Here is a 15,407-nt window from a genome sequence, read left to right as displayed (position 1 = left end):
TGCAGTTCTGCCTCGTATCCTGCTGCCCAGATTGAACTGGCCCTGGAACCTGACTTGGCTAAAAACTAGTTACTTCTTTCAGTCATATTCTCTTTATTGCTCATTCCTGAAATACTCTGCTGTGTCTGTTTGTTTGCTTTCCCTTTGAGGTTTTTGTAGAATTCCAGGTTATAGGTAAAACACCCAGGTATGAGAATTTCAGACTTGTACAGCACAGTGGCATAATATATGGAATGATTAATTTATGTGGTTCTGAAACAATCTGTTAGTGTTCAGATTGTTGTTTTGCTACTAGTAGTGTTTTGGCTCCTAACATACATTATCTCTGGATGAAGCAGTTCATTTGGTTTCTCTTCCATTTATTTATTTATTTATTTTTTATTAAAAGGGAAAATGCATCAGAACTGTAAAGGTATGTGGAATTGCTTCAATCTGTTCTGTTCTGTGGGTTTCTTTGCCTTTTTATTCCTTCTCTGCTCTAGCAAGCAAGAATGTAACATAACCAACCATTTCAAAATCAGGGTAAGAAAAAAATAAGTCGGAAATGAAGTGAATGTTTTCAAGTGAGAGCTAATCTGTTCCCATGTTCTACTAAGATTTTGTAAATGCTCTGGTATGAGAAGGCCCTAAATCAAAACAGGATATTTTATTTTTAGAGATGGTTTTGTTCAGTAGCGGATTACTGAGCTCAGTGCTGGAGTATCTGGATGAAACTTTGACCACTGTTATGCATGATGCCAGAATAGATACTTTAAGTATCTTTGGCCTTTAAGCAATACTCGTGTTCACAGATCGCTGTCAGTTAATGGGTTTTTGGCTGCTAAAACTTAAGAGGAATGTCTGTGACTGAAATTGTCTCTTCTAGAAGTATATTGGGATTCAAAAACTGTCAAATCTTCCATATGATGTTTTTATTTCTGCTCTCTCTGGAGTTGAAATTCTGGGCCCTTTCAGTCCTTTTTGCAAAAAATTATTAAATGCTTAAAGCAATATTTCACACTTGGTAACCTGAGTTTGCTTCCCTTGTTCCTGAATAGGAAGGAATCTTGTTAATTTACATTAACATTTTGATCTAGATTTAGAGATTTTTTCCTATTGCTTTAATTGCTATTGCCCTTTTCAGGTATCGACATTTGATATAGCATATCTGAACTTGGAATGAGGGTGGTGGCAAGTGGATTTAGGTGAGAGACCTTGAAATTCTGGAAATTTGCTGATGCCTTTGGGCAATTCAGTGATGTGTCAAAAAACTTAAAAAGGAGTCTTCTAACTTTGGGGAATTAGTTAGCCTTTCAAGGCAAATCTTATATAGTATAACTGAAAAGAAACCTAAAGAAAGAGAGCATGCTGATATCTTACTTCCCTGAAGTTAATCATGTAGTAGGAAGAACTCAAAGGTGAGTTTGTGCTTAATTGGTCAGCAAGGAAGTCTGTTGTAGAAAGATGAGGGATTGGTATCTTCTTGAAGCAGAAGAGGGATTGGTATCTTGAAGCAGAAGAATCTTTGTGATAACTTATCCTACAATCTCTGCCAAGATGCACCCACTGGGCATCCTTGAAGCTGTTAAAGCAGGCTGAATAATATGCGCATTTGAGTTCTTCCAGAGAATCTGTTCTACATTTTCTTATACCACTTCAGCATTTTGCAGGGGCAGCAGAAATGCAGTTGTCTGGGAGTTGGTTTTTTTTGCTGGCTGGAAGAAGACGGTGTGCACTGTTAATCTGAATTATTGTCTAACATTGTTCCAGTAATCATATAAGAAATAAACTATAAAGGAAGGAAATGAGCATGGGTGTTAGGAAAAATGAAGCTGAAGATAAAGGAGTGGGGAAGGAAGCAAATGGCAAGTGAAAAGAGGGGACAAAAAAGGTGGTGGGGGGGGGGAAGAGGTCCTTCTCCCCTCCCTAGCACAAAGCTGCAGGAACTGGAAGCGGTTTCAGAACTGCAGCTGTAGTTACGATCCAATTTCCTTTGTGCTCATAATACCTCCAAAATATGTTGGCTTGATTGCCAGCCCCACTTATCACTACTGTAACTGACACTTGGTGGGTGAATAAACTATGCACTCGGAGCCTTAATTACTGCCTGTGCCATGATGGTACCTGACTGATGCTGGAAAGCAAGTATAAAAGCATGAAATTGTTCTCACTGTATTTTAGCTGGCATAAATTATAGTGTGGTGTTTCATCAATGAGGGTGAAAATCATGGGTAGTGATGCTGACAGAGTAATAATTGTGCCAGCTGTTAAATCATTTGCTGTTGTCCAACAGAACTTTTGTGTGTGGGGTGGGTGTTTTTGTCTTTTGTTCTAATTAGCCATAAGCTGTAACATGGGGAGTTAGTGAGTCAGAAATAGAAGATGAAAAGTAAATACTTATCGCAGAACATGAATGTAAGGTAGGTAGTAGCAGCAGTAAGAAGTAGGGCCTTTCCACTTAAAATAAATATTCTTGGGAAGAGATTGAGGAATTAGGTTGCTGACTTTGTGTAGAGGAAAAATAAGGGAAATGCTTTTTTGTTATTTCAGTCTTTCTGGTAAAACATACAGGGACAACTGAGTCCTGGATTTACAGGTGGGCAAACACATAGGTTTCAAGTAATCAGATATCTAGTTTGGTCTGTTGTAGTGTCCACCTCATTTATCATATGCAGGAAACTCCACACTATTTACTTGGTATGGATTTTTTTAAATTATCTTTAAAGCTTGCAGAAACCATTAAAGTTCTGGAAACGATTGTTGACAAGACCTGTAGGCTGCACTGATTGGATTCTAAGATATATGCATTTAGGTGGTGGCAGGGAGAGCTGTAAAACAAAATAATAATTTGGGGGGGGGGAAACCAATGCATCAATAGTGGAAGCAAGTGGTTATGAACCATGCCTCCAGATGATTTCTCGCATGGAATAACTCCAAATCCTGGTTATATTATTGTCCTTTTGCATGACCATAGGGGCTTAGGGTGGTGTGTGTGCCTCTTCTGGTATGGTCTGTATAAAGCAAAAATGATAACTGTCCCAGTGGGGACAGTCTGTGGATTAATATTGTATGTGTTCTCATTGGCACACGCTATATGCTGCAACAATCTTGTCAGTTTTGTTCTGACTCTCATATAGTTTTACCAGAATCTTCTGACTTGCACAGTGAATTAATTCATGATTTATTTTGGGGAAACTTTTGTAGATGCAGTGTCTAAAAGAGTTATAATGAAGATTTTTTTAAAAAAATCTTCATTTGTGTACCCCAGACTCTGATGCTTTTGATGTCTGTGTTTTAACTGTGAAGAAAAACCGTTATCTTCAAAAATGGGATGATGATTTGTCCATAGTTGTTATCACTGTAACTCCTCTTGTTATTACCAAACAAATTCTTGTTTGTGTGTACTTCTTGGTGAGATGCCTTTTCCACAGCATCTTCAGCTGAGAACCTCCTTTGTTCTGGATGTCAGGAAAAGGATGCCTTTTCTCTGTGGGTGCTCAATCCATTTATGGTACGGAGAAGTACCTGTGAGAGAGTAGCTTGGCTTGTTCTTGGTGAGAATAGCTCGAGGGACTGAACCCCTTCACACAACCAGTCCCTGCCATCAGCTGAAGGGGTGGAATGATATTTGTGCTTTTTCATTCTTCAGCTTTTCTAAGTCACTGTTTTAAGCAAACCTTATATTTAAGGAAGTAGTCTCAAAACATTTAGGTTTAGCAGGTCTCAAAGATCCAGTAAATCCTGGAATTTTCTATGTCTTCTTGGTCCTCCTATTCTTGCACTGAAATTGAATCAAGGGTCTGAATCACTGTTCAGGAAAGAAATTGTATGTTTTGACAGACATCAGAGTGGAAATAAAAGCATCTGTACTTCCATGTTTCTGCAAAGCAGTATAAGCAAATGCTAACACACACAGGGAGTAAGCTATATGGTGTTTGGAAAGCTTGAGGCTTCCTTCTTTGCCTAGATCCAGAAAGGGATAGGAGAAAGAATGACTGCTATCTGGAATGGGTAGTCAGCTTGTCTTGTCTAGTTGGTCAGTGCCTGTGGGGAAAAAAAAACATTAAGCTGTAAGCTAGGGAAACTGCTAAATTGCTGGTACTGCATTCAGTGCTTCAGTTTATCTGGGGGAGGAGATTGTGTTATTTATATATATTCTACCACTTACTAAAAATAAATATACATAAACAGGTACTTGCTTGAAAGGTGAGCAATAGTAGCCCTAATAAAAAGACTCTTGGTACCTATATTGCAGATAGACACCTTGCTCAGGGCATTGCAGTGATTTAAAAGAAAATCATTGCAGCCTCTGTGCCCTCGGAAAATGTCTTTGGGGGAAGAAGGTAGGTAAAGAATATTATTTCATTGCTTCTGCTGTGAGGTCAGGCTGTAAACTCAAAAGATACTGTTCAGATGGAACTGAAGGAGTACTCCAGGCAGCTAGCAAGAACGGTGCACCCTTCCTTCCCCCCCCCCCCCCTTTGTTTTAGTTGAATGTAAGAGTGATTTGAGTGGGAAATCTTCACTGATGATTTTTTTTTCCTTTCTTAATCTTGCAGCTGATTGCAATGCCATTCTTAAAGCTCTACAGCCCATTTTTCAGGAGCAGGGAATGACAGAAACAGTTCATAACTGGGAAGACCATGGTTATTTAGTAACCTACATCAAAAAAAATGGCAGGTGAGTGGATTTCCCCTTCCCCTCATTTGATTCTTTCTTATCTGTCCTTCCTTTACAAGTATTCCCTCTATCTGGCCCTCTGTCAGGGTGCGGGCAGGGTAAAACTTCTCTCACCAGCCTTGTGCATAAAGCCACTAAAATACAGCAGAATGCTGTTGATGAGGATCTCTTCTACATGTACTTGTGGTTTGGATATTGCAGCATTAGACTCTGTCAGTCTGGACTGTATTTGTGCCATAACAAAGTGCAGTGTCTTGAACAGTCTCCTTCCAGACGCAGGATAGCTAAGGTAATTATGACTTCAGAAGGATATAGTACTTAAAACTAAAAGGGCTGCATTCTTTTAAAATGAGATTTTTAAATTCCTTAAAATGAGGTTTTGCAGAATTGGAAATCATCAAACAGACTGGGCTGAATAAAAGCTTCCTAATGATTTACATTAATGAGTTACACTTAGTAATGAGTACAAGTTACTTCTTGCAGACCTTGAAACACTGCTTTGTATTACTACTGCTGGTTTAGCCATAGAATTGTGACTTTTTTGAAAATTAGTTATGTCCAAGTATGTTCAGTCTAAATTTAGCATAGAAATGATGAAAATGGAAAACAGTTATTTTTGTCCATGTTTTGTTGTTTGTGCTTTCAATAACTTACTTTTATAGCTGCTTGCGAATTTTGAGTGTGTTTAAAAAATAAAAAATAAAAAACACTGCCACAGCTCTGCTTATGGTGTCAGTGGTTACACTGTCACATAGTTAAGAGTCTACTGGGATAAACTCGACACCATTTTGCTTACCATTTTATCTCCTAAATTGTTTTTACTGTGTGGTGTGTTTGTTTTTTGGTTTTTGGTTTTTTGTTTTTGTTTTTTTGTTACTTCCTTGACCTATTTAACTAGCTTAATTTTACAGCACTTCATTTATTTGTAGTGATTCTGTTGTCTTCTCTCTTGGTGTCCCCCCCGCGCCTGCTCTAGCGTCAGAAAATAAAGGAGTACAGTTTGGGTAGATGATGTGTGTGCGGAGTAACTGGTTGTGGAGTGTCAGTTTGCACTTGTGTAATTACATCACTAGTCAAAGGAGACAAGTTTTTACCAGAGGTATTCTGCACTTACTGAGGTTTATAAGATATCACAAAATCAATATAGCATTTAGAACACTTTTAAGAAAGCAAAACTGCAGTGTGTGTAAAGTAACAGCTGATATGAGTCTGAGGGTATTTATGGTAGACTACTGCATACGGGCACAGTAGTTCAATATTGGGTAAAGGTCTGAGGTTGAGCAGTTGGGAAGGTGTCCCACAAAGGTTTGCAAGATGCAGAGAATCCTCTTTACCAAATGTTATGAAGAAATTTCAGTAAGATTAAAATAAGTTTATTAAGCAGCAGTGGATGTACCATTATTAGAACAACTGAGGAAGAACACTGAGGCACTAAGAACTTTGACTTAGGCAACCAATGCACTGTACAGGATGCTGTGTCAGTTTAATGGGTATAATTGCATCAAGATGGGACTGCATCCTCAACCTAAAAGATGCAGATTAATAAAACATTACTGAAGAGCAGATTTCTGAAGGTAGGAGTACGCTACATGGGTGTTTTTCGGTAGTGGAAAATACAACACTTCTCAGAAAAATTTCTATTTTTGAAACTTTTTTGTTTAAAAAACTGATTTTGTTAGATTGTTATTTTTGGAAAATATTAAAAATCTTGAGAAAATATGAAACTTTCAATTTCCATGACTTTGAAAAATTAAAGATTTTTGGAAATGAAAAAATAAAAGATTTTTTGAATGGGGAAAAAATTTGAAAGGTTTTGGAAAAGCTTTTTGACCTTTTTGGGGGGGAAATGTCTCTGGCCCTTTCCAAATTTCTAGAACTTTCCAAGATTTTAAAATTTTATAGATCTTTCCAAGAATTTCCAGACATTTCTAGAATTATTCAAGTTAGTCTTGAGGGTTTTTTTGAAATTTCTGGCATTTCCCAAGATCCTTTTAAAGTTACTTTCTGGATCATGCTAAGAATGTTTCTAGAAAAATGCTAGAACGTACAAGATTTTATAAAGAAATCTTGAGGTTTCCAACTTTTTAAAAAAGATTTCTGGAGCTTTGCAAATTTCTGAAAATTTCTAAGAATTTTCCTAGGAATTTCTGGAATTTTTTAAGTCTTAGTACTTTTCAAGTTTTTAAAAGGAATTTCTGGATTTCCCCACAAATTTATGATTTTCTAAGGATTAAAAAACCTGGACCTTTCTGAGAATCTTTCTAGAAAATCCTGGAACATTCCAAGCATTCTTTAGAATTTTTTTCTGAACTGTCCAAATGTCTAGACTTTTCTTATAAATCTCTGGAGTTGATCAAATCCTGGAACTTTCCAAGAATTTTAAAAAGATCCCCAGAACATGGTGGAACTTTTTTCTAGAATTTTCTGGATCCTTCCAAACTCTGGAACTTTCCAAGAATTTTTAAAAAATATTTCTGGAACTTTTTAGGATTTTTTTTTTAAAGACTTTCCTGGCTCAGTCTACAAGTTGGTACTTTTTAAGGAAAATACTATTAAAAAAAAAAAAACTCGGGATGGCCCAAAGTTTTCTGGCGCTTTCAAAGTTTGTCTAGAAACTTCTGGAATGGTCCAAAACAGGCCTATTTTTTCCTAGAAATTTCTGGAACCTTCCAATTTGAAAAACAAATTTTCAGGAACTTTAAAAGAACCTTTAGAAATTCTAGAATTTTCCATTTTTCTTAGAATTTTCTGGACTTTTCCATATCTGGACTTTTCCAAGCAGTTTCTAGAAATCTCTGGATTTTTTTCAAGAATGCTTTAGCAATATCTAGAAGTTTGCAAGATTTTTTTTCCCTAGAAATTTCTGGCACTTTCCAGATTTCTGAAACTGTCCATGAAGTTTTAAAAATTTCTAGACTTTTCCAAGGGCCCTTTAATGCATTTCTATACAGGCTCACAATTTTTTCTATAAAATTCCAGAGTCATTTCTTAGACATTTCTGGAGCTTTTTAGGTTGTAGGACTTTCCAAGTTTTATTTAAAGGAATTTGGATTTCCCTCCCCCAAAATTTACAGTTTTCTAAGGGTTTTTTTTTCTTTTTTTCCTTTAACTTTTTTGGGCACTTTCTGGAATTTTTCTGGAAAACCCTGGAGCTTTCTGAATTTTTAGACTGTTCTAAGAATTTTTTAGAAATTTCTGGGGCATTCCAAAGTCGGGAACTTTCCAGAAATTTTAAAATTAAAGTTTGGACCTGTCTAGGTTTTTTCCTAGAAATTTCTGGAACTTTCTAAATCCTGGCACTTGGTAATTTTTTTCTAGAAATTTCTGGCACCTTCCAATAATTTTTCAAATGTCAGGTACTTCCAAGTTTTTTTTCCTCTCAGAAATCTCTGGAACTTTCAAAATTTCTAAAACTTTAAGTTTTTAGGCAGCTCTTTAGCTTTCCAAGACTTTTTAGAGATGTCTAGAACTCTCCAAGATCTTTTTTTCCTTAGAAATTTCTGGAACTGTCCAGAGATTTTTAGAAATTAATGGAATATTCCAAATTTCTGTATTTTGGGAATTTTTTGAAAAAAAGATTTGGACAGTTTTGCGGTTAAGCTTCTTTTTTGATTTTTTTCCTCTCACTTTTTAGTTTTTTTTTTTTTTTTTTTTAAACTGCTTTTCCATGTTTTTTTCCCTCAATCTAGCTGTTGATGTTCTAAATGCTTTTCCCCTGAAGAAGGGAGGCCGGGGGGGGGGGGGGGGGCAACTCTCCAGAACGTGTGTCCTTGCAGCTCTATGGAATGAAAGAGGAATATGAGCAAGAAGAAGCTCAACAGGCAACCCAGTCCATTCCTTTGCTGCAACACAGGATCAGCTAGACTACAGTCATTCCTGCCAGAGGTCAAACCTCTCAAACCCTCCACATGATGTAGGTTAACCTATCTCTCTAGAAAAGTTGCTGTGGCATTTAACTACATCTACAGTTTTCCCTCTTCCTAGTAGCAGCTTTTACATTTGAAGATTGTGCATCCTATTCTGCTGTCTCTTCTTCCCCTTTAGGCTAGGTAGCCTTGATTCTTTTGTCATTCCTGTTGAGAATGTGATCTTCTGGAGTCTTCCCAACTGATTTGTCTTTTGTAGTGTGATATCTGACACAGGATTCAGCTGTAGCATCATATCTAAACTGATGTGAAATATAGCAGAAGCAGTACTGCACCTCTTAAATGTGGTATTCCTGTTCATGCATCGTACTACATTACTTTTTTTTTTTTTTTTTTTTTTTTTTGTCAGAATGTGGTGTTGAATTAGGTTTAGCTTTAGTTCTTGTTCTGTTTTTTAGATCAGGAGTAATATAGGCTAGTAATTTTCCTGTTAATGTTTTTGGCAAAGGATCAGTTATGCATAGCACTTGCAACCAACAGTGTGAATGAGGTGCAACTGTTAGGGGAGTAAATTTCCACCTTACTCATGAAAATATTATACCAGACAGTGCTGGAAGCCTTGGTGAAGTCAGCTTGTATCCATTCTTGACAAACCCATTTTTTTGACAAACCCACTGCTTCTGTTATTTTTGAAGTCTACTTATTCCGGTATTTGCTATGGTGGGAGTTAAACTAAATGAGCTTTAAGTCTATAGCGCTCTTTCTCCTTCTTTAAAGTAGGTGTCCTGTTAAGCAGCAGCTCATTTGGGATAAAAATTGGCCATATTCCTAACATAAATATTTTAACATAAATTGGAATTTCGAAGTAGACTCTGTTAATGAGAGAGAGAAAAAGAGATGAAGTATCTAGAAGGCAAGTCAAATCTTAGGTGTGTGTGTTGGTTGCTGGAATTTCTCTCCCTCTCCCCATATGTGCTTAGTGTCTGTGTGCATACAAATATATTCATGCATGTCTTTTTATCTGTATGTTTTATATATTAAAAATAGCACAGACCAACTGTTTTGATAAATTTGGGGCCGACTTAGGTCACAAGTAAGCTGGCTGTTGCTTTTTCTTCCTCTGACAAGTAGATTAACTCTTTCTATGATCGTTGTCCTGCCATTGATGTGCCTAGAAATACCTGTTACTTGTGTCTCACTTTTTATGTAGTGTCTTACTTTGCCTTTATTTGCTTGTGCTTTTATATTCCTCCTTTAATAATTTGACCAGGATCCCAGTTTCTGGTAACCTTTCATTTTTGAGGTCAGTGAAAACACAGCCAAGTTGGTAACTTACTACTCCAGTGCTATCCTTCCTCCATATTATGTCAGCTCATATTTGATTTTTCCCCCTGAGATACTATCAAGGATACACAGACTCTGAACAAATAGCAGGTAAAATATCCAAAAACGACCTAAGAGGTTTAAAGTTTAGCTTCCTTTAATTACATGGGTTTGTTTTGGTGTCCTGCTTTCCTCAAGTGTGAAAGAGACATGGAATGAGAATTGTCCCAAACTGACTTTCTTCTTTGTAATTTTGTGATTCCCTCTTAGACTGTTTCTTCTAAAGGAGAGGTTTCCAGAGTTCAATTACCTGTCACTTAATGTGTTCTGGGAGTATTGTGGAAAAACTGCATTATGTCGTACAGTTTTTTTTTTTTTTTTTTTTTTTTTTTTTGCCAGGATATAAATTAGCAAAGATGCTCCTAGCCCATAGTTGAGTAAGGTGCCTATAAATTTGTAAATACTAAATTATCTAGAACTTATTTTTTTTTTTCTACTGCACTGTCAACTGAAAATATTTGTTGCAGATTTCACTGTCTTCCTTGCAAGTGCTAGAGTAGTGAGTGTTTGGAGGAGGAAAAGGGGATGTAAAAATTAAGATGTCCCAGTAGGAGAGGCAATGAGTGGAAAGACAAAAAGAACCCGTGCGCTGTTTTACAGTGCTCATCATAAGAGAAGAAAGTTGGTAAAATCACCAATTTCCTCAGTAAAGCAGAACTCTTGTGAGCTATTCTTGCTGCGGGCTTGGGAATTCAGTATAATGGAGAACTAAAAATAAACAAAAGCTATATTCAGTCATTTTTTTCAATGCTTTTCAGAACTTGAGGATAGTTATAGTTTGTTTTGGGGGAGGGGAGATGAGACGGAGCACTGTTTCATGAAAGCTGCACGCAGTAAATGAGCGTCAGCAATTGCTGAGCATTCACGTGAATTTCTAAAAAGACTCTCTTCTGCATTTTGTACAGTTGTTGATCTTATGTTTGCTGGCAGCATAGTTCTCTTTTGAATCATCCAGCTTTTCCCTGTGCTGTTAAATACAACGCTTAAACTTTCCCACCAGGGGATGTTTTCCAGTGTTCGTACTGCTGTGCCAAGGTGTGGGGATAAGGAGATGGGCCTGGTGGCCTCTCCGCAGTGAAGGAGGGGGAAGGAAGAGGTGGGCAGGTGAGAGCTTGTGTTGGGCCTTGGTTCCAGGTAGCTCTTGATACATTTTGCAGTGCTAAGCAGAAGAGCTGGGGAGCAAGTGCAGTCACTCAGCTGTCTGTGCTGCTGCAGACTCTTGGCTTGTTTCCTGGATTTCTGGGGGCTATTCTGACCACGGCAAAGCTTGGGCAGGCTTCTGGGGCTAGCTAATGCCAGAGGCCACTCCCAAAAGGTAGTGTCAATGCAGCCATATGGTTTGAGCTTCTGGTCTCAACAATTGTTCAGTGTTATACCGGTAGCCTTGGTACTCTCACATACACCCTCATGCCACATTCCAGGGCATGCAGTACCTGCTGGCACCCTCTTGATATAAAATACTTCTCTGGTGGACTGTAGCAGAATCTCGCTTCACTTCATATGAAATCACTTCACTTAGTATGAAATAAGTTCTCAATTAAAGTTCTAATGCAGTACAGATGCATAGTTGTGCTATAGCAAATCAGTTGTGCTTCTGAGAGGAACACAACTCCAGGAAAGAATACTAAACTTAATAAGGAAATTCAGTTTGTTGTACTGCCTCTTGAAACCCAGGACAACAGAACAACAGTGTACAGAAGGGCTGAATATTAAGAGGAGATGTTCACTTGCAAAGTAATATATATATTTTTGTGTGTGTGTGGTGTTAATTCATGTAAATAAAGATTGCTTATTGCTTTCTTTGGGTACATTCATTGCAGTCTAAACTCCAATGCGTACTGGACTTATTTGCATTGGAAATATCTCATGTTAGCCAGTCCAGTCTTTGTCTGTAGTAGCGTGAATGAATATACTTCTCTGTGCTTTGCCAGCCCTATTGAATGAACACTGAATTGGCCAAGAGTAGCACATGCTGGAGAGCTCTTTCTGAGAGTTCTGGGACCTTGGCAGTTTTGTGTTCTTGAGCCACATGCAGTTTCTGGGAGTGATCTGAAAGCATATACCTTTTTTAAGACTGCCCTTAAACAGCATATTTTTGTTGAAATGAAATTATTGTAGTTTCAATTAATTGAAACAAGGTAGAAAAAAATGCTAATAAGCTAGTAGACTGGTCAGTTATCATTTCCTCCTCCTCCTCCCCCCCCCCCCCCCCACCCAACCAAAGCAGTATACTTTTGGAAATGAAGTAACTTGTAGTTAAAAGCAGAACAAAAATTATGGTGAAGGGTGCCTTGTCTGGATTTGCTACTTTATGCTTAACAGTCATGAGCTGTTTCCTGAATGGATGGTGGGGTGTTAATGGGTACAAAACCCCCACAGTGAGTAGAGGGGCAGCTAGCTAGCTCAAGGATGAAAGATGCACAAGTCATTGCATTGTATAAGGTGTATGCATGTGCAAGCAGGTACATATGCATATACACACACTCATTTGCTCTTTTTCAATCAGGCAAAGGTGACCGAGCCACTACAAGACAAAGATGCACAACTAATGTAACAAGTCAGGTGCTAATCCTAAGGGAAAACAAATGTTTGAGATGAGATAGTGATATGTTGCTAAGCAGCCTCTGCAATCCAAAGCCTGCAGCGATAACCGCTATATCCTTTACAGTTGCCCTGTGTTACAGATTGTTGAATTGTAGTCACCACTGTTGACAAAATTTTGTCCCTGACATAGGTACTGTGTGAACAGCCCAGTAGAGGGCTGCAGTTGTTAAATGAATCCTCAAATCAGCTCCAATTAAGCCAAGCTTTCCTGTTGTCATTACCAAAGCAACAGATCCGTGTTCTTCTTTGTCTGAAGTTAAGCAATCAAAAGTCACATTTGGCAACTCTACCTGGTCCGTTTACTCTATGATTTATTCTGACAAAGGACTTAATTGAGGAAAGTTCAACTGGAAACACTTGCTAATCAGGTTGTCAGCACAAAATTGCCATTCACACTCTAGAGCTAGGCAGGAAATTATTCATGTTAGCCAGTCAAGTCATTGTCTGTAGTGGTGGGAATGAATGTACTTTTCTGTGCTTTGCCAGCCCTTTTGACCAAACACTGAACTGGGCAACAGTAGCACATGCCAGAGGTCTCTTTCTGTGAGTTTTGGGACCTCAGCAGTTTTCTCTTCCTGAGCTATATGCTTTGAGTTCACTCACAGGAACTGCATATACCTTTCTAGGGCCCCTTTAAGCAGTATATTCTTTGTTGAAGTGTCACTTACTGTAGTGTAAACTGGACAGTGGAGAGAAAAAAAGTCATGAATGTGAAGTTTTTATTTCATTTACTGTATGTAGTATTTTATGCAGAGCCCTAGGGTGCAATACATCTTTACAGAAGAAATAATGCAAACCCTTAAGGGAATCCAAGGTAAGGAGAGGATCATTAAACTAGTCTTAGAAACTGCTGGGTATCTTCTCAGTTAATACTGTATTTTGGTAGTATCTGTGCTTGTGAGTGATCTTCTGTTATATGTTGTGTATATGTACAGCATTTAGAATTTTTCTCCATTTCTTGTCTTTTTGTCTTTCTCACACACATCCATCCACCTTATACATCTCAGTGGTCCCTCTTTTGTCATGTGACAACTGAAAGCTTCTTTTAAAAACCCACAAACCCCACATTTTAGACAGTTTGTGGTTTTTTTTTTTTTTTTTTACAGTACAAGATTGCTGTTTAGAGAAGTGCTGACCTCCCGTGTGTGCACATAAATTTTGAGCTTCCCTGTTCCATGTCTGAATTCTTGTTTAGAGTAATGCGATCTTACTGGCGCTTGACTTGACTGGATAAATGTTGTACTGTGTCAACAGTGGAGGTTGTTCTGTCTGTCACAAAGATGATGATGAATGTGTTTACTTAACACTGTGAAAGGAGAGGCAAGTGTTTTCGCTTTTTTTGAATGTTAGTGCTTTGCTAACCGTTCCTTATGCTACTCAGTATATTTTTAAAAGGGTTAGGTGGGCATTCATTCTTCATTTCTGTTCCAGGCTAAAATGTTGTGTTTTACTCATCCAGTCACCCAAAGGGGGAAGATGCTGTGAAGAATTGGAAGCAGTCGTGCTACATGTCAGCAACCACTAGAAATTAGCAACCGCTTACAGCAACATCACTAGAATCTCCAAGTGTTTATAGCAAGGGTAGCTTTCATTGTTTTAATTCCCTTCTTATGTAAAAAGAGAACCCGGAATAACAGTCTAGTGAAAGATTATGGGTGCTTAATTGCTTTTAATGTCCTTTAAGCACTTTGAATTTGAGATGAAGAGCCATATACTTTGTTAAAATAATGCCTTTTTTTTTAATACTGGGATTTCCCAGCATAAACACGTTTATGCTTCCTTCCTTATTATGTGTAATTTGACAGATAGCTTTTTTTCTTGACAGGCTGTTTTTCAAATACTTGAAATACTCTGTTGTGAGTCAAAGCTAGTCTATCAGCAGATAAAAGCTTTGACTTGCGTGAAGAGGGCTGTATAGGTACTGGTCTTTCTATATAGTTCTTTTCCCTAGGGGAAAAAAACAAACTTGTTTCAAGTATGTAGAATTGCAAGGTTTTTTTGCTCCTCAATATACATAACTAAAGATATGTATTTTTGCATAGGATGCAAAAGAGAGGATGCAAAAGAAGGGAGAAAGATTTTAGACAAGCATGCTCCTAATTTGAAAGTTCTTTCTTGGTGTTTCAAATAATTATTTCTTAATTCATGCCATTACGATTAATTTCTTGATGTCTGTGATGTTCCCTTTTGTTCTGGGTGGCAAGATGCAGCACTGTAAAGACTCAATACAGTATTTCAGTAGTTAAGTGACTGGACTAAAGTTCATATGCAAACAACAACAAAACCCCCCCCTTGAGTAGATACAGCAATAGTGGGGCTCTGGTACTGTGCCAGCCTGCTCTTCATGTGCAGATTCTGTTTCCTAATGGAAAGGAGAGGATCCCTCCTTGTGCTTGGAGTGTTCCTCATCACTTCTTTGAAAGTAGATCCAAGCATACAGCGAAGTTATGGCAGGTATCTTGAAACCAGGAATTCATTTCTTCAGTCAGACAAAATACAGAGGGGAGAATTGTGATGAAACTCTGTTTTTCCCAGATTTTCCATCATTTGGATAGTAAAGCAGTCTTTGCTGTATTTTCGTAGGTAGAAAACTCAAAACTGTATTATCACAGTTCTTAACCCCCCCCCCCAACCTGAAACTATTTTCGTACGAGAGCTGCTGCTGAAGACCTGCATTCACACATGTTCTGCCAAGTAGATAAATGGAAAGCAACAGAAGGGTTGTTTGACAGCAAAAGTCAAAGTAGCCTCTGCTCTTCCCTGATTTAAGCTAACCAGTCTTTTGTGGGTTTAGCCTTGGTCTGCTGCTATTGCCTTAAACAGTAGTAATCTGGTTGCCTTCTGAATGCACAATTATGCTGTTTACTGCTATGTGTTTAAATTTTTACAGGCTTT

The 15,407-nt window shown here is 37.9% G+C and overlaps 1 protein-coding gene across 1 annotated transcript in view; it reads left to right on the top strand.

Annotated features, from left to right (window-relative positions):
* SMS (spermine synthase) overlaps nucleotides 1–15,407 on the top strand; it is a 64,409-nt gene that overhangs the window by 17,868 nt on the left and 31,134 nt on the right. The window contains exon 2 of the mRNA XM_026120695.2: nucleotides 4,539–4,659. Coding sequence (XP_025976480.1) covers nucleotides 4,539–4,659 — 121 coding nt within the window. The remainder of the gene's footprint in view (nucleotides 1–4,538; nucleotides 4,660–15,407) is intronic.

This window comes from Dromaius novaehollandiae, chromosome 1 (assembly GCF_036370855.1).
Source record: "Dromaius novaehollandiae isolate bDroNov1 chromosome 1, bDroNov1.hap1, whole genome shotgun sequence".
Taxonomy (NCBI): Eukaryota; Metazoa; Chordata; class Aves; order Casuariiformes; family Dromaiidae; genus Dromaius; species Dromaius novaehollandiae.
The sequence above is the reverse complement of the archived record's forward strand: the minus strand, read 5'-3'. Positions and strand labels throughout refer to the sequence as shown.